At 38.6% G+C, this 27,772-nt stretch overlaps 1 protein-coding gene across 3 annotated transcripts in view; it reads left to right on the forward strand.

Moving 5' to 3' along the window:
• FOCAD (focadhesin) overlaps window positions 1–27,772 on the forward strand; it is a 279,727-nt gene that overhangs the window by 129,180 nt on the left and 122,775 nt on the right. For all 3 annotated transcript variants that reach the window (XM_070431752.1, XM_070431754.1, XM_070431753.1), the window contains 4 exons: window positions 732–836; window positions 1,244–1,345; window positions 1,856–1,986; window positions 3,852–3,978. In XM_070431752.1, coding sequence (XP_070287853.1) covers window positions 732–836; window positions 1,244–1,345; window positions 1,856–1,986; window positions 3,852–3,978 — 465 coding nt within the window. The remainder of the gene's footprint in view (window positions 1–731; window positions 837–1,243; window positions 1,346–1,855; window positions 1,987–3,851; window positions 3,979–27,772) is intronic.

The following is a 27,772-nucleotide window of genomic DNA, read 5'->3' on the forward strand; positions in this document are numbered from 1 at the left end:
TTGTTTTGATTACCTTAGCTTTAGAGTAAAATTTGAAATTGGGAATTTTGAATTCTCAAGTTTTGTTCTTATTTTTCAAGATTATTTTGGCTATTGGATTCCCTTGCTGTTCCATATGAATTCTAGGATTACTTCCTTAATTTTGCCAAAGAAGTCAGTAGGGATTTTGGTAGGCATTACATTGAGTCTGTAGATCTACTTGGGAAATATTACTATTTTAAATTAACACCATTAAGTCTTTTGATCCACAAATGTATTGCTCTTTTTGTTTTATTGTGTTATGCATAGGTATTGAAATGGGGACCTTGCTTATTAACACTCCCTCCTTACAGTAGAACTGATTTTAATTATTTCATATTGGAATAACATAATTGAATATTTCAATATGTGGAGTTAGTTTATTATTTCTATATCCTAAGTGTAGCTGCTCATTAGAACTATAAATTTCTTTGGGGCAGTATATCTCTTATTAGTTTTGTGTTGCTTAGAGTAATGTCATAGTTGCTTAAGAAAAAACATTTTTTTGATTGGTGTCTGGCAGCTAATTATATAAGAGAGAGAATATTAGTGGCGCTATAAAATTACCATCAACAACAAATTGCTAACTGTTTCTCAGTCTTCTAATTCATATATATTTATAATACTCCTTTGAATAAAAATGAGTAGTGATTGCTTTCCAGGTTGATTTCCTTCATAAGGCATAATTAATATATTCTTTAAATTCACTTCAGGTACCAAATTTGATTCCAGTTTTGATGTTCAAATTGGGAAGACCACTGGAGCCTGCATTATACATTGATATCTTATATACTTTACCTACACTTGGTGTTCACAAGGTTTGTATATTATCCAATTTACTTGAAGGAAAAAAGAAAGTGAATTATGAATAATACATTGAATTTTGGTTGGTATCATATGAAATTTTGAGCCTTTAATTTTGTTGTGATCACTGCTTCCCTTGTTGGGCCAAATGTATTATTAAGATATCTGAAGAGTAATTCTTTTAAATCAATTAATAGCCAAGTTTTTCCATTGGTTATTATCTGAAATAAGGTCTTTATGTTCCTAAGATTGCTACCTAACATCTCAAAGATACCCCCAACCTTTGAGAAGATGTTTAATACTGTAGTAAACTTCCATTTAGGTCTTTATTTTATGATAAGGGGGGTTTTAATTCTTTTGGTAACCTGGGGATTATGTACATTTACATCTATGAAACCTAAAATTTTAAAGTATTTCCTAGGTGTGCATAGGACAAATTCTACGAGTAATTCAACTTCTTGGAACCACTCCACAACTTCGAGCTGTCACTTTGCGCTTGTTGACATCTTTGTGGGAAAAGCAGGTGAGCTCAGATACACACTTGTGTAAGTATTAAACATGTTTTTTTTTAGTGAAGAAAACTGATTTTGTCATTATGTATGGCGGTGCTTTGACATAGTAGTATTAGTGTGCGACATCAGTGACTGCGTGGGAGAAATTTGATGCAGTAATACAGTCAGTTGTGATTGACTCAGAGAAATTGAGACTGGGAAATAATCTTATTCCTTTGATTCTGAAATTTATTTTTCCATGTGTGTGGGAAAGTAATACAAATATGATAATAAGTGATTAGAGCCTTTGTAATTAGGGTGAGGTTTAACCACTTTTTTCTTGTTTTATGAGATGAACAGTGCATGGGACTGTAAGAAATCCCCAGCAATCAAAACAGCATTCTTCCCTGCTGATTAGAAGAAAGACGTTATAATTTGCAATGCAAATGGGAGATTTGGAGAGAAAAATGCTGCATAACAGGAAATAATGATTATTCAACTCAAATTGGGAAATTGCCTTTTTTGTGAACTTGTCTTTTTAGGATCGTGTCTATCCTGAACTTCAGCGGTTCATGGCCATGTCTGAGGCACCCTCTCTGTCCGCGGGCAAGGAAGTCCAGTGGGAGAAACTGATCGCTAAAGCAGCATCCATCAGAGACATATGTAAGCAAAGGTAAGATGTGCTTATCCCTTGGGAATGTATATCATGATTTATTATTTTGCATTTATTTATTATTTTATTGCAAACAAGAATCTAGGGAAGGTGGGTAGAATATATTTGAGTAAGAATAAATTAATTTTCAATTTAAGTTTTCTGATTGTAAAATTTAGTAAGATTGGAAAATAACTTTGAGAAGCAAGCATGTTTTATATCTAATCTAGCTTTGTAGGATATTCATATCCTTTTCTGGATAGCAATTGAGTATTGTACTAAAGCATATGAGTTTACATATTTTATTTTTCCTTATATAAATCCCTGTGACCTAAGCAGTGGACGGTAGTCCAATTGTCCTTATATTCTCCCAGTGTTGTGTTGATTTTTGTAGTCTTAACAGAGAAGGCCTTGTTTGTGACCCATTGCATGGAGTTGATTATTAGGAATTACGACAAGGAAGGAAATGATCTTGAATTTCCATGTATGCACTAAGGTTTAGGAGGATATGGAGTTATTAGAGAGATGACCCTGCTGTTCTAGAGTATGGATTGACAAATAGGTAGGAGGGGACACAACTGCATTAGCACCAAGCAAAGCTCCAGCGTTTTTTCTTGAGTAGAATAAGGTAAAAATATTTAGGGAGGAAATAGATTTGAGACATTTGAATGAGTTGTAATCCTGCGATTACATATGTGTCGCCTCTGCACCGTAGAATTCCGGGGGGACATATCTCATTTTTGTTCGTAATGGCACTGTGAATGGTACTTCTAAAGTTGTGCAATGAATGGGTTGGCCCACGTGCTGCTCACTGGTCCAGGGGATCGTATTGAGTGTTTCAAGAAAAATCTCGGATCAGACTATATCGAAGCCTCAGCATTTCTGCGTTTCTTCTAAGCCTCAGCCTTTTGCAAATACAAAGATGACCTCAGTCTAAAAGTTATGCACATGCAACACAAGACCTGAGAGTCTGGATGCTCTGGAGGCATTGACATGGGAAAAATTTTAGAGATGAGAGATTATTATCTGACAGTTCAATTTTGCATTCGTAAAGCTGCCGCTCTGGAGACAGTCTTTTGAGAACTTATTCAGTGCTCCTTTCAGTTACCCCCTCAAGATCCGTCAGCTTTTCCAGTTTTAGAAAATGATTTCTGTTTGTCAGGACAGTAAAACAATAGAACTCCAGTCAGGCAATTTCACCAATTGATATTTTGTCAATTAGAGAACAGTATCATATCACTGAAGTAATGCAGAGGCTGTAATAAGTAATGCAGAGGATGACCTGAGTTAAAAGCCTTCTGTGGATAGCACAACGTATGTGGAATCGAGAGGAGAGGGAGGGGAGGAGGAAGAGTGAGTGCTTGGGCAGATGCTCTGTCAGTTATAATTCATATTATCATCATCATCATCATCATTGTCACATTGTGTAGTAGGTATAGCCCCTTCAGTTAGTATCACTACCATCATAAATGACCTTCTAACCTCCAGTACTGCTTTTGTAGTCAGTGTCTGATACCAGAGCAACTTCTGGGCAGGCGTAGCTCTCTTCCTACTGATAATCTCACTAAGATAAGTCAGTTCTTTTTACCATTGATACGCTGGAAATTTTGTTAGTTCAGACATTTATGATTTAGGGAGAATATATTTAAGAAGTGTCTTCCTTTGGGGATCATATTTCTATATCAAAAATGTGCCTTAAGTTAGAGCAAAAATGACAATGATGATCATCTTTGAAGAAAAATACATGGTGTTATTATTTGAGGGTCAATATTTAGGAGGCAGAAGGGTAAAGACAAGCTTTAATGCTTTTTGTTCAGACAAAAGACCAGGAGACGGTAATAGAGATCTCTGGCTGTCATCTCTTTCTGAACTGTCGTTTCCTGCAGGCCCTATCAGCACGGTGCAGACATGCTGGCCGCCATCTCCCAGGTGCTGAACGAGTGCACCAAGCCGGATCAGGCCACCCCAGCGGCCTTGGTGTTACAAGGTCTCCATGCACTCTGCCAAGCCGAGGTAGGCTCTTTGAACTGGCTTGTATAATTGTGAAGAAAAGAATTTACAAGGTATATTAGTTACGAGGATGTAAGATTAGATTCAAGTAACTGAAAGTTTGGATATTCATTCCCAGGGATTTTTCGTTGAAAGAGTGAAGCAAGACCTTCTACTTTACCCATTCTTTGTAGAGGGGAGACTCGAAACATCTGGTTATGTAGACATTCTCTAGAGAATTATTTATTCTCTTATTTATTTCTGTTAATATAGAAGGGAAAGTTATGCTTATAGGAGAATTCTTGAATACATTTGCTTCTTAGTTTCGTGATTAGAGAGCCTTACAAGCAGATGAGGTGAAAAGGTTGGGATGGACTAGCAGTGGTTCTCAACCTTCCTAATGCCGCGACCCTTTAATACGGTTCCTCATGTTGTGGTGACCCCCAGCCATAAAATTATTTTCGTTGCTACTTCATAACTGTAATTTTGCTACTGTTATGAATCGTAATGTAAATATCTGATATGCAGGATGTATTTTCATTGTTCGCGACCCACAGGTTGAGAACCGCTGGACTAGTGGCAGTTTCATAACCAGCAACCATTATTGCTGGCTTGCAGACTGGCTAAGGAGCCTGGCTTTCCTAGTGATCCGTTTGGATGCATCAGTGTTAGAACTGAGGCTCGAACTCATTTTCTGAACTTCAGACAGCTCACAAATGACAGCCCAGCAGAGAGTCTCTGCTGCTGGGAGAAATGCGGTAATGACAGCAGTGATCCTTCACTAACCACACTTTGGTTCTTGCCAGAGTGAACATACCAACACAAAATTGTGCCTTTTTAGAGAAAGAGACTAAGTAGAATTATTTTAGCTTGTGATAATTATGCTCGATATGATGGTAATGAATGTAATATAATAATACAAGCAGTGGCTGGATTGAATGTTCATATGCTCATGTCCCTGTGCTGAGCACTTTTCATTTATGTTCTTCAACAACTCTGCAATGCAGGGATTATAACACCATTTTATAGGTGAGGAAAACAGGCCTCAGAGGCAGGCTAGATATTTCCTCAGGACCGGGTCTGAGAATGAACTAATGTTCTTTTGGGCACACACTTATTCCAGCAGGCAGTAAACTCCGCCGCTGCACAGGAACTGTGTGCGCAGAGGGCAGTGTTTTCAGTGCCAGTAGTTGGCAGAGATTTTAGGGTTTCACGGCGGAGGACTATTACAGCATAACCAAGGACTTTGTATTTTACCACTCCCATCCGTCATCTAGAATTGGGAAGTATCACCTTGATCATTATATTGTTTTCATAAAACCTTGTCTTTTAATGAGGTTTTAACAGAATCTTTGAGAGGAGAATTTTATACACTCACCTCCAAAAGGTGCCCACTATTGTAATTTTGGAATATTTCTCTTTATTATTTTTTCTGAACAGAAATCAACTTATTTCTAAAATTAACTTTTCCCCCTAAAGAATAGTCATTTTGTCTTATTGTGCCTATAGTCCTGCTGGGTTCCCAAGGCCTCCTCTGTTGTTTCCGTGAGGCTCTTGTCTGTTGGTGCTTATTAATGCGTAAGCTGTCCTCAGAGTGTGGTGCTGTTTTTTCTCATTCCGTTTCTCTAAGATATTCACTGTAGCTCGAATCAGAGATATGAAAAACATTCCCTGATGGTAGAAAGCATCTTTACAGGCTGAGACGATCCCATGACTGTAGCGTTTATTAGCTGTTTCCCTTGGCTAATTTACTTACCCCCCTGAGCCTCTGTTTCTTCAAATCGAGATAAAATGCAATTACACACAAAAAACACTTCGTGTAATATCTGCCCATAGAGGTGCTTTTTAAGTGTTGAACTTGTTTCAGAAATATTGGTACACAATTGGATATAATCAATGCCATCAGGAACGTTTTAGATGGTTTTTGTTTTTGATTTTGAATCTTTTCCCTAAAGCTCACGCAATGATAGTGACTTAATTTCTTTCTCCAAACGGTCTCCTATCCCTTCACTGCTGGGGCTCTTGGTGCTTATTTCTATACTTAACAGAAACCACTTCGGATTGTTGAATTTTTAGCCCCGAATCCATTCCCCCAACACAAACTACTACCGATAATGGTAATTCTGAGACCACGATTATACTGTCTAAATCCATCTAGGCTACTACAGCAAAAATAACATGAACTGGATGGTGTAGCTACAACACACATGTATTTCTCACAGCTCTGGAGGCTGGGAAAGCCAGATCACGGCACTGGCATATTCAGTGTCTGGTGGGGGCTGCTTCCCGGTTCATAGAAGGCCACCGTTCTCATGATGGCTGTCTTTTCACTGTAGTCTCACCCAGCAGAAGGCACAAGACAGCTCTCTGGAGTCTCTTCACAAAGACACTAATCCCAGTCATGAAAACTCTCCCCTCATGACCTCATCACCTCCCAAAGATCTGTCTCATAATACCATCATCATGGGGATTAGGATTTCCACATATGAATTTGGGGGTGACACAAGCATTTAGCCTATAGCAACTAGAGTACTTCTCACATTTCATCTGTCCTCCAGAGGAATTGAAGTATCATGTCTAGGTATTTCTTAAATAAAGTATTTTGATACATCAATAATCCTTTTCTTTGCTCGATTAAAGGCATTTCTTTTTCTCTTAATGTGATGAAATCAACATTCAATATAATATTTTTATCAAAGGCTTTCCCATCCTTGCCTGAAGTAGAGAGCTTTTGGGGGAAACTTCAACTGAAATGTTGCAAATGAAATAAGAATTCAATATGTTATCTTCCTAACGAATAGATGCTATCCCCTTTAAATCTTTTTTTTTTTGTAATAAGATGAGCATTAATAGATCCTAAAGCAATACCAGCAATCAGTTAACTTCATTTTATTATAAGGAATACTTACTTCCTTGTCTCTTATTTGTCATCTCTTTCTTGTCTAGAGGATGAACCCACTATTTTATTGATACTTACTAAAGGTGACAAGTGTTATTAATCATGTTTTCCTTATAGACATTACAAAAGTCCTGAGTTGTGAAATTTGTTGAAACTGACTGCATCACTGTTAATTTTGATTTAAAAATTATTCTTTTTTATGTTTGGTACTGAATAACTTTATGTTCATCTAAATAAGTAGAATAATCTATCCTCCTTCAATGGCTTAGATCAAGCATGTTAAACTCGCTGCCGCCGCAAGCATTGTTTATTTGGCCCATGTTAGCCTTTGAGTTTGACATGCTTGGCCTAGATGGTAATCATGTATCTTTCTGTTTTAAGCCTTTCTAAGCTTTTTTTTGTATGTGTTCATCAGTTGAGAAACTGCTGCTGTTATGTCCTGTGATGTGTGTTAAAGTTGTAAAATATACTCAATTCGGTGGCCCTTGTCAGGTCACATTTACTAATTTTGGGCTAATCTTTTGGGTGTGTGTTTTTTTGCCAGCATGCTGTCCACAGAAGCCAGCATGCATTCTGCGAGGCTGTTTATTCTGTCTTCTAATTGATTTCATGTGTGAAACATTAATGGTTGCCAAGAGTTTCAAGAATGAAAATATTCAGCATAGTTTTAAGTCTGTTTCCCTGCAGCATTTGGCAGTGATTTGTCTGTCCGTTGCTCTTTAGATCCCTGACTCTCAAATATAATTAAGAATCTGGAAAGATAACCTAAGACAATGAAACTTTAAAAATCAATAAGGGTAAGAGAATGAATTGAATAATCCTGTCTTTAAGAAAATACCTCAATTGGAAAACCATACAAAATTGGATTTTACTGAGCTTTCCCATCCTTGCCTTTGTATAAGAAGTAGAGCTCTTGCCCAGCTGGCGTGGCTCAGTGGTTGAGCATCGACCTATGAACCAGGAGGTCACGGTTGGGGCCCCAAGTTGTGGGCCCAATCCCCAGAGTAGGGCATGAAGGAGGCAGTCACTCAATATTCTCATCATTAATGTTTCTACTTTTTTCTCCCTCTCCCTTCCTCTCTGAAATAAATGAATATACGTATTTTTTAAAAAGTAGAGCTCTTTCTAAAAATGGACAATCACAATTATGAAAGTCACAATCATGAAATTCGTTTGCCCTTGGTAGGGTCAGATTAAGCCTGCAATTACTGCTGCTTAATCATTTATCATGGTCTCCAGAGACTGAAAGGATGGATTCCACCTCAAGGCCAACTCTTGACAAAATTGTATTTATAATATGGTTTTCTTTGGAGCTACTTTACTGGACAAAAAAATGGAGAGAGAAAGGTCTAAGAATCTTGGTAGACAGTAAAGACAAGAATGCAGTTTGGCATTTTGGGATTGGAAAAGAGAAACTTTTCAATTACTTTTTCTTTAGTACTATTAATATATTGATTCAAGACTTCACAATTTTTTTAGGCTGAATTACTTAAAATATTGCTAATATTTTTGGATTCCTTGTATGAATTTGGACATTTTGTAATATGGGGATTCGTTTTACGCTAAAAACAAAACAAAACAGAGGTTCTGGAAATTTGTCTCTTTCTAAGGTCATCTGGCTAAAAAATGAAAAGTAGACACAAGACTTCTCCTAATCTAATGCTCTTATGTTATTCTGAGCCTAATTCCTTTGAAAATTATGGGTATTGAAAGGTTTTATTTTCAAGCTGAGGGCTTGTCATTTTCAAAGATAATTTATATTATTGAATTCTTTTTTAAAAATTTAAATTCTTTATTGTTTAAAGTATTACATATGTCTCCCTTTTCCCCCATTGACCTCTCCCTGGATGTTCCCAACCCCCAGCACATACCCTCCTTCTCCTCCCACCCCACTGTCTGTGTCCATGGGTTATGCTTACTAGTATAAGCATGCATATAAGTCCTTTGGTTGATCTTTTACCCCCACCTCACCCCAGTCTTCCCTATGAGGTAGGATGGTCTGTGCGATGCTTCTATGTCTCTGGGTCTATTTTTATTCATCAGTCTGTTGTTCATTATATTCCACAAATGAGTAAGATCATGTGATATTTATCTTTCTCCAACTGGCTTATTTCGCTGAGCATAATGCTCTCCACGTCTATCCATGCTGTTGCAAATGGTAAGAGTTCCTTCTTTTTTTATAGCAGCATAATATTCCATTGTGTAGATGTACCACAGTTTTTTAAACCACTCATCTGCTGATGGGCACTTAGGCTGTTTCCAAATCTTAGCTATTGTAAATTGTGCCCCTATGAACATAGGGGTACATATGTCCTTTCTGATTTCTTGGGATATAGTCCTAGAAGTGGGATTACTGGGTCAAATGGGATTTCCATTTGTAATTTTTTGAGGAAATGCTATTTTGTCTTCCACAGTGGCTGCATTCCAGTCTGCATTCCCACCAGCAGTGCACAGGGGTTCCTTTTTCTCCGTATCCTCACCAGCACTTGTCCTTTGTTGATTTGTTGATAATAGCCATTTGACAGGTGTGGGATGGTACCTCATTGTCATTTTGATTTGCATCTCTCAGATGATTAGTGACTTTGAGCATGTTTTCATATGTCTCTTGGCTTTCTGAATGTCCTCTGTCGAAAAGTGTCTATTTAGACCCTTTGCCCATTTTTTGATTTGATTGTTTATCTTCCTTTTGTTAAGTTGTATGAGTTCCCTATAAATTTTGGAGATTAAACCTTTATCAGATATAACATTGGCAAATATATTCTCCCATGCTGTAAGCTTTCTTGTTGTTTTGTTGGTTTCTTTTGCTGTGCGGAAGCTTTTTATTTTGATGTAGACCCATTTGTTTATTTTCTCCCTAGTTTCCATCGTCCTAGGAGCTGTATTGGTAAAGATATTGCTATGACATATGTCTGATATTTTGCTGCCTATGGATTCTTCTAAGATTTTTATGGTTTCTCATCTCATGTTAAGTCATTTATCCATTTTGAGCTTATTCTTGTGTATGGTGTAAGTTGGTGGTCTAGTTTCATTTTATTTTTTGCATGTATCTGTCCAATTTTCCCAACACCATTTATTGAAGAGATTGTCTTGACTCCATTGTATGTTCTTGCTTCCTTTGTCAAATATTAATTGAACATAATGGCTTGGATGGATTTCTGGGCTCTCTGTTCTGTTCCATTGGTCTATATGTCTGTTCTTGTGCCAGTACCAGGCAGTTCTGAGAACCGTGGCTTTGTAATATAGCTTGATATCTAGTATTGTGATCCTCCAACTTTGTTCTATGAATTCTCTTTTCTTTATTTTTGCCATTCAGCTTTCTCATATCCTCACATTGGCCCCATTTGCCTTGGTTGTTTGTTTGTTTTTTTGTTTGTTTACTTAATACAAAGTTATGGCTCTGAGAAGCAATATTCTCTCATTTTAAAAAGTTTTACTGAGATATAATTCACATACCACTTACATCATCCATTTCATGTGTACAACTTAATGGTTTTTAGTATATTTAGAGTTATGAAGTCATCACCACAATCAATTTTAGAGCATTTTTATCAACACCCCCCCCCCCCCCTGCAAATCCTGTACCTTTTAGGTGCCACCTCCTAACCCCCAAGCCCCTTCTAGCCATAGGCAATCACTATTCTACTTTTGTCTCCATGGATTTGCCTAGTCTGGACATTTTCTATAAATGGAATTGTATAATATACTAGAGGTCAGTGCCCCAAAATTTGTGCACTTGGGGGGGGGAGGGGGGCCCCTCAGCCCGGCCTGTGCACTCTCGCAGTCTGGGACCCTTCAGGGGATGACCACCTGCTGGCTTAGGCCCGCTCCCCGGGGGATTGGGCCTAAGATGGCAATCAGACATCCCTCTGGCAGCCCGGCAGCCCTTGGGGGATGTCCACTTGCCAGCGGGGAGCAGGCCTAAACTGCAGTCGGACATCCTTAGTGCTGCTGAGAAGGCAGGAAAGGCTCCCACCACCACCACTGTACTGGCAGCCATCAGCCTGGCTTGTGGCTGAGCAGAGCTCCTCCCATGTGAGAGCGCCCTGACCACCAGAGGGCAGCTCCTGCATTGAGCATCTGCCCCCTGGTGGTCAGTGTGTGTCATAGTGACCAGTCATTCCCAGTCTTTCTGCTGTTAGGGTCAGTTTGCATATTACCCTTTTACTATATAGGATAGAGGCCTGGTGCCCAGGTGGGGGCGGGCTGGTTTGCCCTGAAGTGTGTTCCGGATCAGGGTGGGGGTCCCACTGGGGTGCCTGGCCAGCCTGGATGAGGGGCTGATGGCTGTTTGCAACTGGTCACACCCCCTTCAGGGTGGGGGTCCCCACTGGGGTGCCAGGCCAGTCTGGGTGAGGGGCTGAGGGCCGTTTTCAGGCTGGCTGGTGACTGAAGCTCCCAACCTCTCCTTTTTTTCTTTTTATTCTGGGATTTATTTACCTTCTACGGCTGTCACTGGAGCTGAGAGCCGGCTTTAGCTCTGAGGCTCGGCTCCAGCTCTGAGACCTCGGCTGCTGAAAGCAGGTATCTGGGTTTGTTTGGCTTCTATAATTGAAACACTGTTGCAGCTCCAGCTCTGAGGCCCGGCTGGCTGAAAGCAGGTTTCTGGGGTTTGTTTAGCTTCTATAATTGCAACATTGTTTCTTAGAGTGCAGCTCAGAGGCCGGCAGTGGCAGGTGGGGAACCTTGGCTTCCTCCATTACTGGAGCAAGCAAGCCTCCTGTTCGCTTCAGCTGCCTGGCTGCTGGCTGCCATCTTGGTTGGCAGTTAATTTGCATATTGCCCTGATTAGCCAATGGGAAGCATGTTGGAGGTACAGTTAATTACCATGTTTATCTATTATTAGATAGGAGGATTATCTTTTGGGACTGGCTTATTTCACTTAACACGTCTTCAAGGTTCAATGTTGTAGCATGCACTAATACTTCATTTCTTTTTATGATCGAATAATGTTCCACCTGTTTATCCTACATTTTATTTATTCATTCATCAGTTGATGAACATTTTTTCTATTTTTCGCTATTAGGAGTAATACTGCTATGAACATTTATGCATAGGTTTTGCTTGGATATATGTTTTCATTTTTGAGGGGTATAATAGGAATGGAATTGCTGGATTACACAGTTTCTCTATGTTTGACCATTTAAAGAACTTACAGAACTCTCTTTAAAGTGGCGGTGCCATTTTACATTCCTACCAGCAGTGTATGCAGGTTCTAATTTCTCCCCATCGTCAGCAACATTTGTTATCATCTGCTTTTAAAAAGAAAGAAAGAAAGAAAAAGTAGCCTTTTAGTGAGCGTAAAGTAGTATCTCATGTGGCTTTGATTTGTGTTTTCCTGCTGACTAATGATTTTGAGCATCTTTTCCTGTGTTTATTGGCCACTTATATATCTTTTTGGAGAAAATCGGATACTTAAATATTCTCCCCTTCATTGCTTTTAACTTCCCTGGTCAGCCAAGTTACATTTCATTTCTACAGGAATGATTAGTAAAACAATATTGTCCTCATGCTTCTAAGGAAAGGAAATCAGGAGTTTGTGTGTGTATCTTTTATGGGCCTTTTATTACAAAGAGCTTGTCAAACCATACAGAAGATCCAATAAAGAAACATATAATCTACTTTGATACTTTGTCCATGTGTAACATTTTTCTTCATTTTCATATGAAATTAGTGGAATGCTTTTAGCTGTAGAATTATTAGAGATGTTTTAATAATAGTAATAAGTACCTATTGATTTACTGAGTGCTTTCTATATTTTAAGCACTATGTACTATGTTATTATATTTATTATCTCATTTAATCTTACTAAAACGCCCTGTCTGTGATAGGTACCATTTTCTTCTCGGAGACTGACAGAGATTAAATAATTGCTCAAAGTCATTCAATTAAAAGATGGTAGAGTCAGGATTTAAACTCAGGTCTGTCTAAATTCAAAGTCAATTTCTTAATCACGATGTTGTTTTAACACAGCTTTTTTGAGATGTAATGTACATGCTGTCACTATGCTTGTGTTTAGTCCACCACGTCATGTTGTGTTATTGGAGAAATCTCCTGTGAGCATGATGCTTGTACGCTTCACTTGTACTTTTCCTTCTCCATTTCCTTTGTAATTGATAATGCATGAGATTTTACATTATTTAGGCTTTATATAAAGATCCTAATGAAGACGATGTTTTGAGCTAAAATCAATTAATTTTCAGTGTTTTTATGGGTTATGTTTTATATTTTAAAGATGCATATAATGATTTCATGCCTCTTTTAAAGACATTCTATTGTTATAGTATTTCTTACCATACCTCTCACAAAGCCATTTTAATTTTTCTATATCCCCTCCCATTGTATGTCTTATACATACATTTTTACAATTTTCATCTTCTCTATATTGTGCTATACAGATTTTCTATTTTGATACAAATTTTAATGGCATGCTTATTTCCATCGAGTGGAAGCATTATAAGTAATCAAATTATTTTTTATTGGATTTCTAAGTTACTTTCCATTTTTCTCTCATATACTCAATAGTTTAAAAAGTAATTACATATGTAAAGTTTTTCCTTTCTTTTGGATTATTTTCTTGAGCTAAATATTTCAGAGTTTTAAGGATATAATTGTGTTAAATAGTTAGGTTATTATTCATTTTTAATAACTTTCCACGCTTACCTGAGCATGAGAAAGTGGTAGAACGTAGTAATTTGTATCCAAGTTTCTGGCAATATTATTTGTTAGTACTGAGAACAGTTCAATTGAGTCACTACTTCATTGAGTCTAGGGTAGCTTTTCTTCTTATGATCATTCTACTTGTTACCAGGAATCCAGAATCCCTTCTATCCAATGAATACAAGCTGTTATTAAGCGAAGGGAAAGTCTAACTTGAATGTTCTTTACTCAGAGTGACTTTATCCCATGTAGGTTTAGCTTTTGGGAGAATCTATATAATAAAAGCCTAAGCAACCATCATGGTGGAACGACCAGAATGACTGGTCGCTATGATAAGCACTCATCACCAGGGGGCAGATGCTCAACGCAGGAGCTGCCCCTTGTGGTCAGTGCGCTCCCACGGGGAGCGCCGCTCAGCCAGAAGCCGGACTCATGGCTGGCGAGCGCAGCAGCAGTGGCGGGAGCCTCTCCTGCCTCCATGGCAGCGCTAAGAAGCAGCGAGTAGGTAGGTGGTAAGGAGCGAGAGATCCTGAATTGCAAGGGTGGACATCCCCCAAGGGGTCCTGGACTGCAAGAGGGTGCATGCCGGGCTGAGGGACACCCCCCCGCCCCCCCCCCCCACACACACACATACAGAGCGCAAATTTTGTGCACTGGGCCTCTAGTTATTAATAAAAAAGAGCAGGTGGTGATTAAATCCATTATAGACTTTTAAGTAAAAATTGTTAAAAAGTTAAGTATATTTTTATTCATTTTGTTTTTAAGTCATTTGTGTGTTATTAGTGTTTTTAAAATTCATCTAGAGATCATATTTAAATCCATGCCAGCGTTTTTGGTTTTTTTTGTGGGTTTGGGTTTTTTTTGCTTTTATTTTATACTTTTAAAATGTTTTTTTTATCACTCTTTTCCTTTATAGATTTATGGGTTGTAAGTTTAAAAGGGATCCTATTTACTTCATACAGTCTGTTGTCTGTTTCAGGAGATGTTCAAGTAGAAGGTTTGGCAGCCTTTCAGAAGTGTTTGGCCAAATTGTCATTTACACATCCTCTGATGAGCAGAGGTGGTGAGGAGAGCCAGGAAAAGGACATGGTGCAACTTTCCCCTCAAGCCCTGTGTCCACTGCAACAGCTCACATAGGCTCGGATTCCCCAGGCAGAACACAAAGCGTTAACCCTAGCATAAAAATACTGAAAATACAAGCCAGGCTGTGCAAGACCCTCTTCTGGATAAAAAGATTTCTCAGACATTTTCGGCTTCTGTGAACTCACAGTCTAGTAAGGGAGGATGTTATGTTAAGTGCACTAAGTATCTTTGCAATTCAGAAATAGTGCAGAGGAGAGACATAAGCCATCACAGGAATATTTCTCTCTACCTCAAGCAGTGGAGGAAAATAATATGTGGGAGAAGAGAGGGGCTCTGTGGCTTGCCAATACCTTTAGTTTTTCTTCCTTGTTCATGTGAACAGCTGTATTGAGAGAAAACTCACATATCATACAACTCACCCATTTAAAGTGTATAATTCAGTGGCTTTTTGAATACTCAGAGAGTTATACATCCATCACCATAATCTATTTCAGAATATTTTCACTAACCCCAAAAGAAACCCCACACTCTCCATGCCCTCCAGCCCTAGGGAACCAGTAATCTATTTTATGTCTGTATCGATGTGCCTGCTCGGACATTTCGTATAAATGGAGTCATACAGTATGTGGTCTTTGGGGTCTGGTTTCTTTCACTTAGCATAATGTTTTCAAGGTTCATCTATGTTGTAACATGTATCAGCATTTCCTTCTTTTTTATGGCTGAATAGTATCGCATTGTAGGACTATTCCACCTTTTATTCATCTGTGCATCAGTTGATGGACACTTGGATTGTTCCCACTGTGGGGCTATTATAAATAATGCTGCTGTGAACATTCATGTACAAGTTTTTGTGTGGACACGTTTCATTTTTCCTGGGTGTGTATCTAAGAGTGGAATTGCTGGATGATATAACTCAGTGTTTAACTATTGGAGGTACTGCCAGATACTATGAGGTAGGCATTGCTATGAAGTATTATTAGTTGTTGCCTTCACTGTTACTCAAAACTAACATGTATATGATGAGGAAGAATAAGAATACAGTAGCATATATTCTGTCAAAGAAGAGAATAGAGGAAAGGGGAGGTGCCCTGACCAATTGTTTGTTTCCAACTTTATCTGGGACATTGTTGCCTTGCCACTCAAAACATTTTTGTCATCTGCCTTTGGTGGATCGCCACGCCTTGTCTCCATAGGTGCCATGTTTGACCAGTAATCGGTAGCAGTCCTGAATGGTTTGATTTTACCATACTAAGGATGTTTCTCCTCATAAAAACCACCAACATATTTATGAATCAAAGTGTGAAAACTTATGGCCTATTTTGTTTGCTTATCATAGGATCACTATTTTAAATTAATTCTAGTATTAATTAAAGTAAAAATATCAATATCAACCCTATGTCAGTGAAACAGGAAGTACCTGGGCTGCTTTACACATGAATAAGGCCCATGAAAAAGGTGTCAAGTAGCAGTTTGTCGCTCCCTGTGGATGAGTATGTACTCTCATTGCTGTCATCCCCTTGCTTCCAGGTGTATATTATCTAGTCTTTGCAAGTGTGTTCCTTGTTTTAACATTAGAAATAATTTCGTGTAAGCAATGTCAGTTTGCCTTCGTCACAACTTGCCCTTCACCTTTCCAAACCATTCTTCAACAAAGATGTTATATGGCTAGTAAACAAATGAAAAAAAAGGCATATTGTTGGTAACTTGGAAATGTATACACCATTGGAATCAATAAAATAAAATAAAAATGACAATACTACATATTGGAGAAGGTGAAGTAATTGGATGCAATGCTGTCAGTAATATAACATAACTATCGTGGCAAAGTATTTGGTAGTTTCTTATAAGGCTGAACATAAACCTACCTTATGCAACATTTCTAATTCTAGACATTTACCATAGTCAATGAAAACATGTCCACAAAATAAGACTTTTCCTTTCAGCTTTATTAATGATAGCATTTTTGGAAACAACCCGAATGCCCATGAGCTGGTCAACGGGTGAATAAGTTGCATGTATTCATACAGTGGAATACTCTTTAGCAATAAAAGGAATTTGACCGTGCTATTTGCAACAGTATGGATGAATCTCAGAAACGTGCTCCATGAAAGAAGGCAGTCCCAAAACCATTCATACATTTTATTTTTATGGAATTCAACAATAGGCAAAAATCTAGCTACGGAGGTAGAAATCCAAATAGTGGTTGATGGTTGAGGAGAAGGGCATAGACTAGAGAGGGGCATGGGGAATTTTCTGGACTGTGGTCTCTGTCTGCACTGTCCAGGGTAGGGGCTGCTAGCCACACGTGGCTAATCAGCCCCTGCACTCTGGCGAGTTCAAATTGAGATGCACTGTGAGTGTAAACTACACGGACAAAGCCATAGTACAAATAAAATGTAAAATATCTTACAGTATTTTAATTACATATTGAAATGTTAGTATTTTGGATATATTGGGTTAAATAAAACATTCAAATTTCATTGTCTTTTTTTTTTACTGTTTAAAAAGTGTGATTACTAGAAAATTTAAAATTGCACATGTGGCTCACATTTTATCTCTATGGTCACATCTTGATTAGGGTAGTGGTTACAACAGCATGTACATCTGTCTGGATTCACCAAACTGCATAATTAAGATCAATCCTTTTTACATCATGTTATACTTTAAAACACCAAAACTATAAAAGCTACAATTTTTCATGCTGGTTACCTGGTTACCATAATATCTGTTATTAGATTTCACAAAGGTCTTGTGATATAGGTGATGTTTGCTGATGGGTATAGGAAGTCTAACATCCAGTCGACATAGAAACGTGGTAACATGGGGATTTGAGTGCTCTTTGGTTTAACTGTAATTCCTGTGCTTTTCCCACTCTGTCATGTTGCTTTACCAACTGTGATAAAAGTGTGAGGAGTATACTTTGGGGACAGCTTAAGCTTTGCTCCTTCAGTCATTGATTTCTAGCCCTGTGCTGTGTGAGTAGTGATGAATGAGTCACAATAATTTGGGAAGATAGTTCTGTAACTGCCTAGACATCTAGTAACCTTCCTATTGCCGTCTCCAAGAGGAAAAGAACTTCCAGTGTAAGCACATCGCCGGTGGCCGGAGGAGAAACCGCTTGTGGTGTGTGCAGAAATGAAAATCAGTATGCTGCCATGAAAAGGGGACTCGCTCACTTTTAACATCTCCTCCCAAGTCTTGAGATGGGGACGGGAGGCAGTGCTCACCCTCTGTTTTCTAAATCAGCTGTGAGTCTGTTGGAGCAAAAATTAATAGGCGTTGCAGGACCCTGAAGCAAAGCTCTTTCATCTTGCCCAGCTCCAAGAGGGTGTTCTATTTTCAAAGTGGAGTATTGTACAACTGAGCGACAGATAAGGAGGGGAGGGCCCTTCCTGCGGGTTGTTGACCGCTGGAAGAGTTCACTTCGGGCCATTTGTCACAGCAGCAATTTTCCCGGAAACACCCTATGCCAAGGTTATGTTTTGGCTATTCTCCCCTCTTGTATTGATTTATTTTCTGAAATCGCAGGGAAGGTGGTTGTCCCTGCCCTCTCCCATCATCCCAGCCCTTTGTCTGGCGGCTCCCTCTGAGCACCATGGGGTGGGAATGATTTTCAATGGCGCGCAGCAGGTTTGGAAGGTTTTAGGGAGTGAGTGTGGTGTAGAAATGGCCAAGAGGAGTCCTGTATGTTGTTAAAGCATTTTTTTCAGCGTGATAAACATAATTTAATATGGAAATGTGATCCATTGTGTCATGGCAGGGTTTCTCAGCTGTGTACAGTACGGATTCTGTCGCCTACTGTGGACTCGGTATTTATTACACTCCGGAACCTCTTTTGTTGTTCTTATGTTTTGTTTGTGGGGACTTTTAAAGGTGGATTGCCTGTTCAACCTTGCAGAGGAGTTGATTAAGTTTAATTTGCTATGCATTAGAGAAGGAATTTGCTGGTCTTTTTGAACTGAGCTCTACATTATTTGCAGTTGGGACATGTTTTTTGATGCCTTCCATTCTTCTTGGGCATGAAAACGCCTTTTCTACATTTGTTGAATCTATTTCCATGCTGAGCTTTTTATATGCCACAATGACTCTTTGCAGTTGAAAGTTGAAGTTTGGCCTTATTTTTAACTTTAAAAGGACAGCAGGATATTATAACATTTACTTTGTCATTCTGTAAGTAGATTCTAAAATATGGTTTAAAATGGTTTTTCATTTTCTAAATAAAATTTTAACTGACTGTAGTGTGTTTGTATAATGGAATAGTATTCACACATGGCCATGTGTGAAATGTGTGGGAAAATAAAGATATGGTGGTTTTTTTTTCTTTAAATAGAGAAGAATTAAGCTTCCCACTATTCTTTAATTGGTTGTTTTTAAATTTTTTTTAAGAAAGCATTTGAAGATCATGTGAAGTTGAGTACTAGATCAAAACTTACCATAGAAAATTTTAAATAGAAGGTCTTGAAATGTCACCATTTCTTGTTTTTGCTTTTTTATTTCAATCCTCTTTCTTCTGCTATTTGCCCTTTTCCACACTCAGATTTGCTATGCTCTTTTAAGATATTCTACTCTGAAAAACTTACAATCTCAGCTTTTAAAGTTATAACATTTAGGAGCTTCTCATGCCTCCTGTACGTTATTTAAATCCAATTTTCTGTTTCTTTTGTGCTTAAATAGTGTTTATGTGAAAAGCTTTCACTCTGGAATTGGAATCTTGGTCTCTGAGGATTATTAACTGATGTGAGTAGTTTGTGACCGAGCGTGAATGCTGTTCGGGGTTTCCAGCCAGGGGTTTCCAGCCAGGAGTTTCCGGCTCTCAGTCACAAACCCAGGGCATTCTTTCAAAGATCAAACGAGTTGGACACTGGGAGAGTTTTAATGATGCCAGTTAACATCAGAAGAGCTGGGCTCGGAGGTTGCAAACTGTGCTCATCTGAATAAATGCCACTGAGCTGGAAATAATGACACGACTAAAATGATGCTAATTGTGTGCCATTCTGAATTCCAGTGAAAAATATATATTGGTTTAAGCTTATACAAGAGGTGGTTTTTCTTTGGGGAGAGGGATGTAAATGGGGTGTGGAGAGGATAGGAGACTGAGTGGCATCAATGGTTTGAAAGCTTTTATGGATTTTGTGATCTGATTGAAAGCATTATTTTGATACCTTCCAAGAAATTAGTAGGTCTTTTAAAAATGTTTTATTTAGCATATAGGGATATATCCATGACCTACAATTAACCTTTCTTTTTTATCAAAAAAAAAAAAATGGAATTATCTGTGGTATTTAAGCTCATCTCCTACTATATAAATGTGCTAAGAATATATATATATATATATATATATATATATATATATATATATATATATATATATATATCACCTTCTCTTGGCCTAGGATAAAATATCACCAAGAGACTCATTTCTGGAAAAGACTTTACCTTGAATGAGTGACTAAAATCATGTGTTAGTAAAAGGCAGTGCTTAGGAAATATTTGGCATTAAAACAGCAAGAATTTGATAAGTCTTTACATAGTTACCAACTTACTCAGAATGCCTCTCCAACAAGCACACAAATCCAGCAGTAGTATTTAAAAATGATAATATACGCGTTTGGTTTTAAGTCGTTTAGTTTCAAGCTTTTCATAGTTGACAGAAAAGGATTCATTAGTCTGTGGACTGTATTATCAGTTGGATGTTATTTTAACGCCTTTTCATGGGTTAAATACACATTACTTATCTTTATGATTTAGATGACTTCATGCAATATAGGCCTTGTTGTCTGGTTTTCGAGCTTTATTAAAATCTGGCTCTTGCCATAACCAGTTTGGCTCAGTGGATAGAGCGTCGGCCTGCGGACTGAAGGGTCCCGGGTTCAATTCCGGTCAAGGGCATGTACCATGGTTGTGGTCACATCCCCAGTAGGGGTTGTGCAGGAGGCAGCTGATCGATGTTTCTCTCTCATCAATGTTTCTGACTCTCTATCCCTCCCCCTTCTTCTCTGTAAAAAAAAAATCAATAAAATATATTTTTTAAAAAAATCTGGACCTAATTCTTCTCACAAGAGCCTGGTGGAATGTATTGTCCTAGGTTCTAATTCGGGGGTATGAGTCAGATGTTCTCATGAGTACCATTCTTATTGCTTTGGAGCCATGGCATATTCCCTCTACTTACATAAGTGGTCATTTGAGCAATTTACTTGCTTACACATGTGACAGGGACGTGCAGCTTTGTTTGAAATACAGGTCAAACAAAAGAATGCCACTGACCTTATTTCTTTCTGTTACATTTATAACTTCAGTTGGAGTGTATTATCTTTTTTTCACTTGTTTGGCTCTGCTACTCCCCCTAAATTACGGACTTCAAAGAAAAATGAATGGCATTGATTTCTAGTGTGCAGAGTAGGGTCTTCCAAAGTTTGGGGATAGCCTGTGCTTCTGACTTAGAGCCTCTAGAGATGAAGCTTAGGCTGTCTACTCGTAACCGAGTTCCCCAGAAACACTGATGTGCAGTGAAGTTTGAGGCCATTGTCAAGAGCAGCAGTTTCTAAAGCGAACTGTGTGTAAGTCCACTCAGGTGGTGTGGGAAGAAAAGATTAGAATATTTCTTATTTATCTTAAAAAGAGAGAAGTTAGGCCTTAGTTATATTTAATATATGGATTGATGGCTTCTTTACTTGCACTTCCATCAGATGATCATGTGTCACCTGTAAGCAGACCAGGGGTCCTAAAGGAAGGTGGGAATCCCCAATGAAGACTAGTTGCAGCATCACCTCCCCTTTCACAGAAAATGGCTGGCCCTTGCAGTTTATGGATATCAGTTACATGAACTTATAGGAGATATATTTAGTTCCATCATTTTATTAAACATGCTGATTTCAGATGCAGATTGTTGAAAGCCTTGTCTGAAGCCCTGCTCACCTCAGCTGCGTGGAATTTCTTTGTTCTTCATATTATGCCTAAGCACAACTACACACAAATTATTTGTCTTTCTTTTTCCGAACCATGTAATAGCTGTATTTTTCTGACAGCAATATCTTAAGAAAATAACAGAATTGAAATGTAATTCATATATCATAAAGATCACTCTTTTTCTAGTGTACAGTTCAGTGGTTTTTTAGTATATTCACCAAGTTGTACATTGACCACTATTATCAAATGCCAGAATATCTTAAACCTTTGCTGCGGTGGGCTGAACAATGGCCCCCAGAGATACCCAGGTCCTAATCTCTGGAGCCTGTGGATGTTTCCCTTATGTAATAAAGGGGACTTTGCACATGTGATTAAGTTAAGAATCTTGCGATGGGGATATTTCCTGGATTATGCAGGAATGGAATTTCTGGGTCATAAGACAAATCTGTTTTAAACTTTCCAAAAAATTGCCAAACTGTTTTTTTCCTTGTGCAGTGGTTGGCCAACTGCGGCTCGCGAGCCACATGCAGCTCTTTGGCCCCTTGAGTGTGGCTCTTCCACAAAATACCGACTTCTATGCATGGGCCACGAAGTTTCAATCGCACTGTTCATGCGCACGCGCACATAGTATTTTGTGGAAGAGCCATACTCAAGGGGCCAAAGAGCCGCATGTGGCTCACGAGCCGCAGTTTGCCAACCACTGTCCTAGTGGATATACCATTTTACATTACATGCCAGCAATGGTATGGGCGTTTCCATATTCTTGCCAACATTTGTTACTATCCTTATTGGGTGTGAAGTGATATATCTTATTGTGATTTTGATGAGCAGTTTCCTGATCACTTATGGTGTTGAGCATCTCTCCATGTTGCTTATTGGCAGATTATATTATTTACAGTATTTTTCACTGAGATTGGGAGTGTACCTGGCAGACATTTTTGTATTACATGAAGGTTCAAGTGTTATTGAACTTAAAGATGTTACATATTTTTTTAAATTAAGGACCATTGTTCCAAATAGTCTTATTTTGCCCAATATTTTTCTTTCTATAGCTCATGTATATAACATATAAATAAGTGTTCATGTGTATAACATACATGCTGGTATGCTAAACATTTGGTACCAGTAGAGATGTACAAACAAGCATGTTTACAGGTCACTGGTCCAGAAAATGTTTCTGTGGAACTTATGCTAAGATATCTTTCATACGTATCATACAAGTTATCATTATGAAGAGGTCTGCTTAAGATGACTTTTTCTCTGCTTTTGTTTTATTCGATAATATAGAAATGCTTTGAAGCAATAACACACTGACTCTAAAGAAATTAGAATGTCATTCGCTTAGAGAAACTGTCTTTCAATGAGTAATTGAGGAACAAACATCATTATATAACAACCATACAAACAAGGAGAAATTAACCCCTTACCAGATGTATCATTGGCAAATATGTTCTCCCATACAGTGGGTTCCCTTTCCATTTTGATGCTCATTTATTTTGCTGTGCAGAAGCTTTTTATTTTGATGTATTTCCATTTGTTTATTTTTCCTTTCTCTTGGCTGAGATGTATCAGTGAAAATTCTTCTATGTGAGATGTCTGGTATTTTGCTGCCTACGTTTTTTTCTAGGAATTTTATGGTTTCATAATTTACATTTAATTCCTTTATCCATCTTGAGTTTATTCTTGTGTATGGTGTAGGTGGGTGGTCTAGTTTCATTTTTTTTTTTTTTTGCATGTAGCTGTCCAATTATCCCAACACCATTTATTGAAGAGACTGTCTTTACTCCATTGCATGCTCTTTCCTCCTTTATCAAACCTACAGTCAATGTCATAGTCAGTGGGCAAAAACTAAAACCATTTCCTTTAACAACAGGAACAAGACAGAGTTGTCTGCTTTCACCACTTTTATTCAATATAGTAGTGCAAGTCCTAGCCACAGCAGTCAGACAAGGAGAACAAGTAAAAGGCACCCAAATTGGAAAGGAGGATGTAAAACTGTCATTATTTGCAGATGAGTTGATATTGTACATAGAAAAACCCTAAAGACTCCACCAAAAACTACTAGATTTAATAAATGAATTCAGCAATGTAGCAAGATACAAAATTAACAGCCAGAAATCGATGGCATTTTTATGCAACAATAATGAACTCCCAGAAAGAGAAAATAAAAAATAATCCCATTTACCATTGTAACACAAAAATTAAGATACTTAGGAATAAACTTGAGGAAGGAGGTAAAAGATCCGTACTCTGACAACTATACAATGTTGAAAAAAGAGATAGAAGAAGACATAAACAAGTGGAAGATTATATCGTGTTCATGGATTGGTAGAATTAATATCATTAAAATGTCCATACTACCCCTGGATTGTATCTATAGACTCAATACAATCCCTATCAAAATACCAATGGCATATTTCACAGATCTAAAACAAATACTCCAAAAATTTATATGGAACCAAAAAAGACCCCGAATAGCTGCAGCAATCTTGAGAAGGAAGAACAAATTTGGAAGGATTACAATACTGGATATCAAACTATACTACAAAGCCGCTGTAATCAAAACAGCCTGGTACTGGCACAAGAACAGGCGTATAGATCAATGGAATAGAACAGAGAACCCAGAAACTGACTGAAGCCTTTATGCTCAATATTTGACAAAGAAGGGACGAGCTTACAATGAAGCAAATCTTTATTTTCCTTTCTTAAAGCTAGTGCCCATCTAGGTGGAAGCAGCCTGCTTCTTGGTGCTTCTATTTTCCTTTCATTGGACTTGGTTAACTGCAATCCCAAACTGTTTTAGCAGCTAAAATTTCAATACAAAAAAGTGAGGATAAAAGGGCACAAAGGAGAAACAAGAGCTTGGCCTGGGAAACTTTCCCAAATAATATTAGGGGAGTTTCATGGTAACAACAGTTGGCACTTTTGGATGAGTCTGATGCCAAATGAACATCTAAGGTGTCACTGCTCATCAGACCTCAGAAAAGATGTTGATTAAAGTACCCATGGAAGTTGAATTCTGATGAAGCACAACCAGCCTAGTATGAAAATGGATGGTGGTGCAGCAAACACTTGTTGATTGCATACCCCTTGCCAAGTACTGCGTTAAGTCTTTTTACAGGAGTCTTCATAGTAACCTTGTGAGCTTGGTGTTAACGCTGTGATGCTGATTTTGTGTCTACTTGACCTATCTGGAGGGTACCCAAATAGCTGATAAAACATTATTTCTGGGTGTGTCTGTGGGGGTGTTTCTGGCAGAGATTAGCATTTGATTCAGTAGACTGAGTAAAGAGATCTACCTGCCCTCTCCAATGTGGGTGGCATCATCCCATTCATTGAGGGCCCAGATGGAACAAAAAGGCAAAAGAAGGACAAATTCTCTTCTTGATCTGGGACATCCACCTTCTCCTGCCCTTAGACATCCGAGCTCCTGATTCTCAGGCCTTTAGTTTGTGGTACTTTCAGATGTGGCCCCTGGTTTTTAGGCCTTTGACTCAGACTGAATTATATCACCGGCTTTCCTGATTCTTCAGCTTGCAGGTGGGTGATTATGGGATTTCTTGGACTCCATAACTGTGTAAGCCAAGTCCTATAATTAAGTGTCCCCTATCTATCTATCTATCTATCTATCATCTATCTATTTATCAGTTCTGATTTTTGGAGAATTCTAATTAATATAAATACTACCCTGATTTACTACCCCAAGTACCTATTCCCCTGGTGTTATATAGGCCCACACACTGAATCTAAACTCTCTGTTGTTTTTGTGTGTGAAAAGCAAAAATTTGGATGAAAAATAAAGACTATTACTGGCAAAACCAATGGTTTTGCTATACTTTCTTAACTTCTCTGGAGTATAAAAAGCCTTGGGAAGCTTTTCTTACAAACATCTCCCTCCTTTCCTGGGCTCCAAGCCCTATCCTGTTTCTGCTAGGTTGCCGACATTTCTCTTTGGTGCCTTTTGTTTCCTCTTCTTTTTAAATGCTCTCTTCTGTGGCAGGCGGACTCCTGGAAATCAGCACTCTATCTTCTCTTCAGAAGTTGTGGTTTGCTTTCTTGAAAGGGCCCTTCACCACTGCTGTGGGACTGATGTTTTTCTGGGGTTTCTGATATAGCAATTTAATTGTAATGTAGGCTTCTGAGAATAATAGAAGGAGACATTAATTGTTCACTTTGAGTTGTGGATTTTATATATATACAGTAATTTGAATTTTTGAACTCCTTGGTATTTGCTTAGGAGTGGTTTGGATTTGCTGTCGCCGAAGAGAGTTGGGTCCAGGGAGTTAGCACTGACAATTTGCAGGGAACAATTCATCAAAGCCACAGTCTCCAAGCTGGAGTACATTGGGAAACTTGAAGACTTTCTAAGGGGTAGGTAAACATCAGTAGATTGAAGTGACTACATTTCCAGAGCTTCAACTTCACTGTCTGCTCCTCACTAACATTTATCTGAGATCATGCTGCTTCTGCTTTCCCAACTATCCTTCCTCCTTTGTTAAAGGAAAGTAGATCTCTACTTATTTAATATTCCTTAGACCAGTGATCGGCAAACTCATTAGTCAACAGAGCCAAATATCAACAGTACAACGATTGAAATTTGAGAGCCAAATTTTTTAAACTTAAACTATATAGGTAGGTACATTGTTATTAACTTAATTAGGGTACTCCTAAGGCTTAGGAAGAGCCACACTCAAGGGGCCAAAGAGCCGCATGTGGCTCGCGAGCCAAAGTTTGCCGACCACGGCCTTAGACCATTGCTCTGAGGTCTAAAACCTTCAGGGCTTCAAACAGGGACAAGTCAAAATACTGACTTTGGCAGAGAAATTTTAAAATCAAGTTGCCATTTCTCTCTTTCACACAAGTCACACCTTTTCTGTTTTTTATTTTATTTTTATGTTTAGTGATAACTTATCAATATTTCCAACATATTTATGTTGTTTAATCAATAACTGCTTTCACAATACAGTGGCACAGTTGAGTAGTTGTGACAGAGGCTGTGTGGCCCACAAAGCCTAAAATGAAGTTTAGCCCTTGGCAGAAGTACCCAGCCCTGTGCTAGTTGTTTGTGGGCCAATTAGCATTCATTCATTCAACAAATTTATTTTGAGGGGCATGCTTTTACGTGCCAAGCTCTGTGCTAGATGCTGCATATGTGTGTGGATGGAAAAACTTTATTTACATTTATTCCAACCTTGTTTTGGGGAACTATCCTATCTAATAAAGACGGAATATGCAAATTGACTGTCACTTCACAACAAAGATGGTGGTGCCCATAGGCACAAGATGGTGGCGCCCAGTCTCCTCAGCACCACCAGAGTCCCCCAGTCCTTTCAGCCCTCACCACACGGGCAAGGGGCAAGCAGCGCCCCAGTCCACCATGGCGAGCAGACAGCAGGGCGCTGCTTGCCCCTCTTCGCAGTGGCAAGGGGCAAGCAGGCCCCCGCAGAGAGCAGACACCAGGACCTGTGGTGGCATTGAGCAGGCAGGTCCGCAGAGAGCAGAGAACCACAGGGAGCAGGCCTAAGCCATCAGTAGGACATCCCCTGAGGGCTCCCAGATTGGAGAGGGTACAGGTTGGGCTGAGGGACCTCCTCCACCCCCCACACGAATTTCATGCACTGGGCCTCTAGTTTTTATAATAATTCACTGGCTTTTAGCCCTAAAAAAGCAAAGTAATTCCTAAAGAAGGTCGGCAGAATTTATATTTTCCTTTTGAACTTGTAGGTTATAGGTTTAGCCTTTAGTTTTTCTTTTCTTCATCAGGAGCTTGTTTGTTTCTTTGTGAAGGGGCCACAGGTATATTTTCTCCTTGTTATTAGGGGGCTGTATAAGCCTTTCAGGCCCCAAAGACTGATCTTCACTTTTGTTATCCACAAAGAATTCATTAGTTCTCTTATTCAAAAATCTGTAGATACATTGAATGGACGGGAGTGGAAGAATCATTTTCAGTGAGCATGAAATCAGGTTAAGTTCCAGTAACTGTCAACATTAGTTCCTTAGAAATGTATTCATCAAACTCCGTATTTTAAAGTGGAATGAACTTGATAGGTATCCCTAAAAGCTTCCTCTCTGCAATTTAAAATTGCTCTTAAAGTGTTCTCAGAGCCTCTGAAGTGACTGCTTAATTCATCAATTATTTTTGATACACAGCATGTTGATTTTTCGATATGAAATGGCACTAAACTGTATTTCTCAGTCTCTTTCTGCAATACAGTCATAATAGTCCCTTTAGCCCTTTTAAAAAATAAATGGATGGTATTTTATGCTTGTTGC

The sequence above is a fragment of the Myotis yumanensis genome, unplaced genomic scaffold (assembly GCF_028538775.1).
Source record: "Myotis yumanensis isolate MYYU_CA2020_CCGP unplaced genomic scaffold, mMyoYum1.0.hap1 SCAF_12, whole genome shotgun sequence".
Classification (NCBI taxonomy): domain Eukaryota; kingdom Metazoa; phylum Chordata; class Mammalia; order Chiroptera; family Vespertilionidae; genus Myotis; species Myotis yumanensis.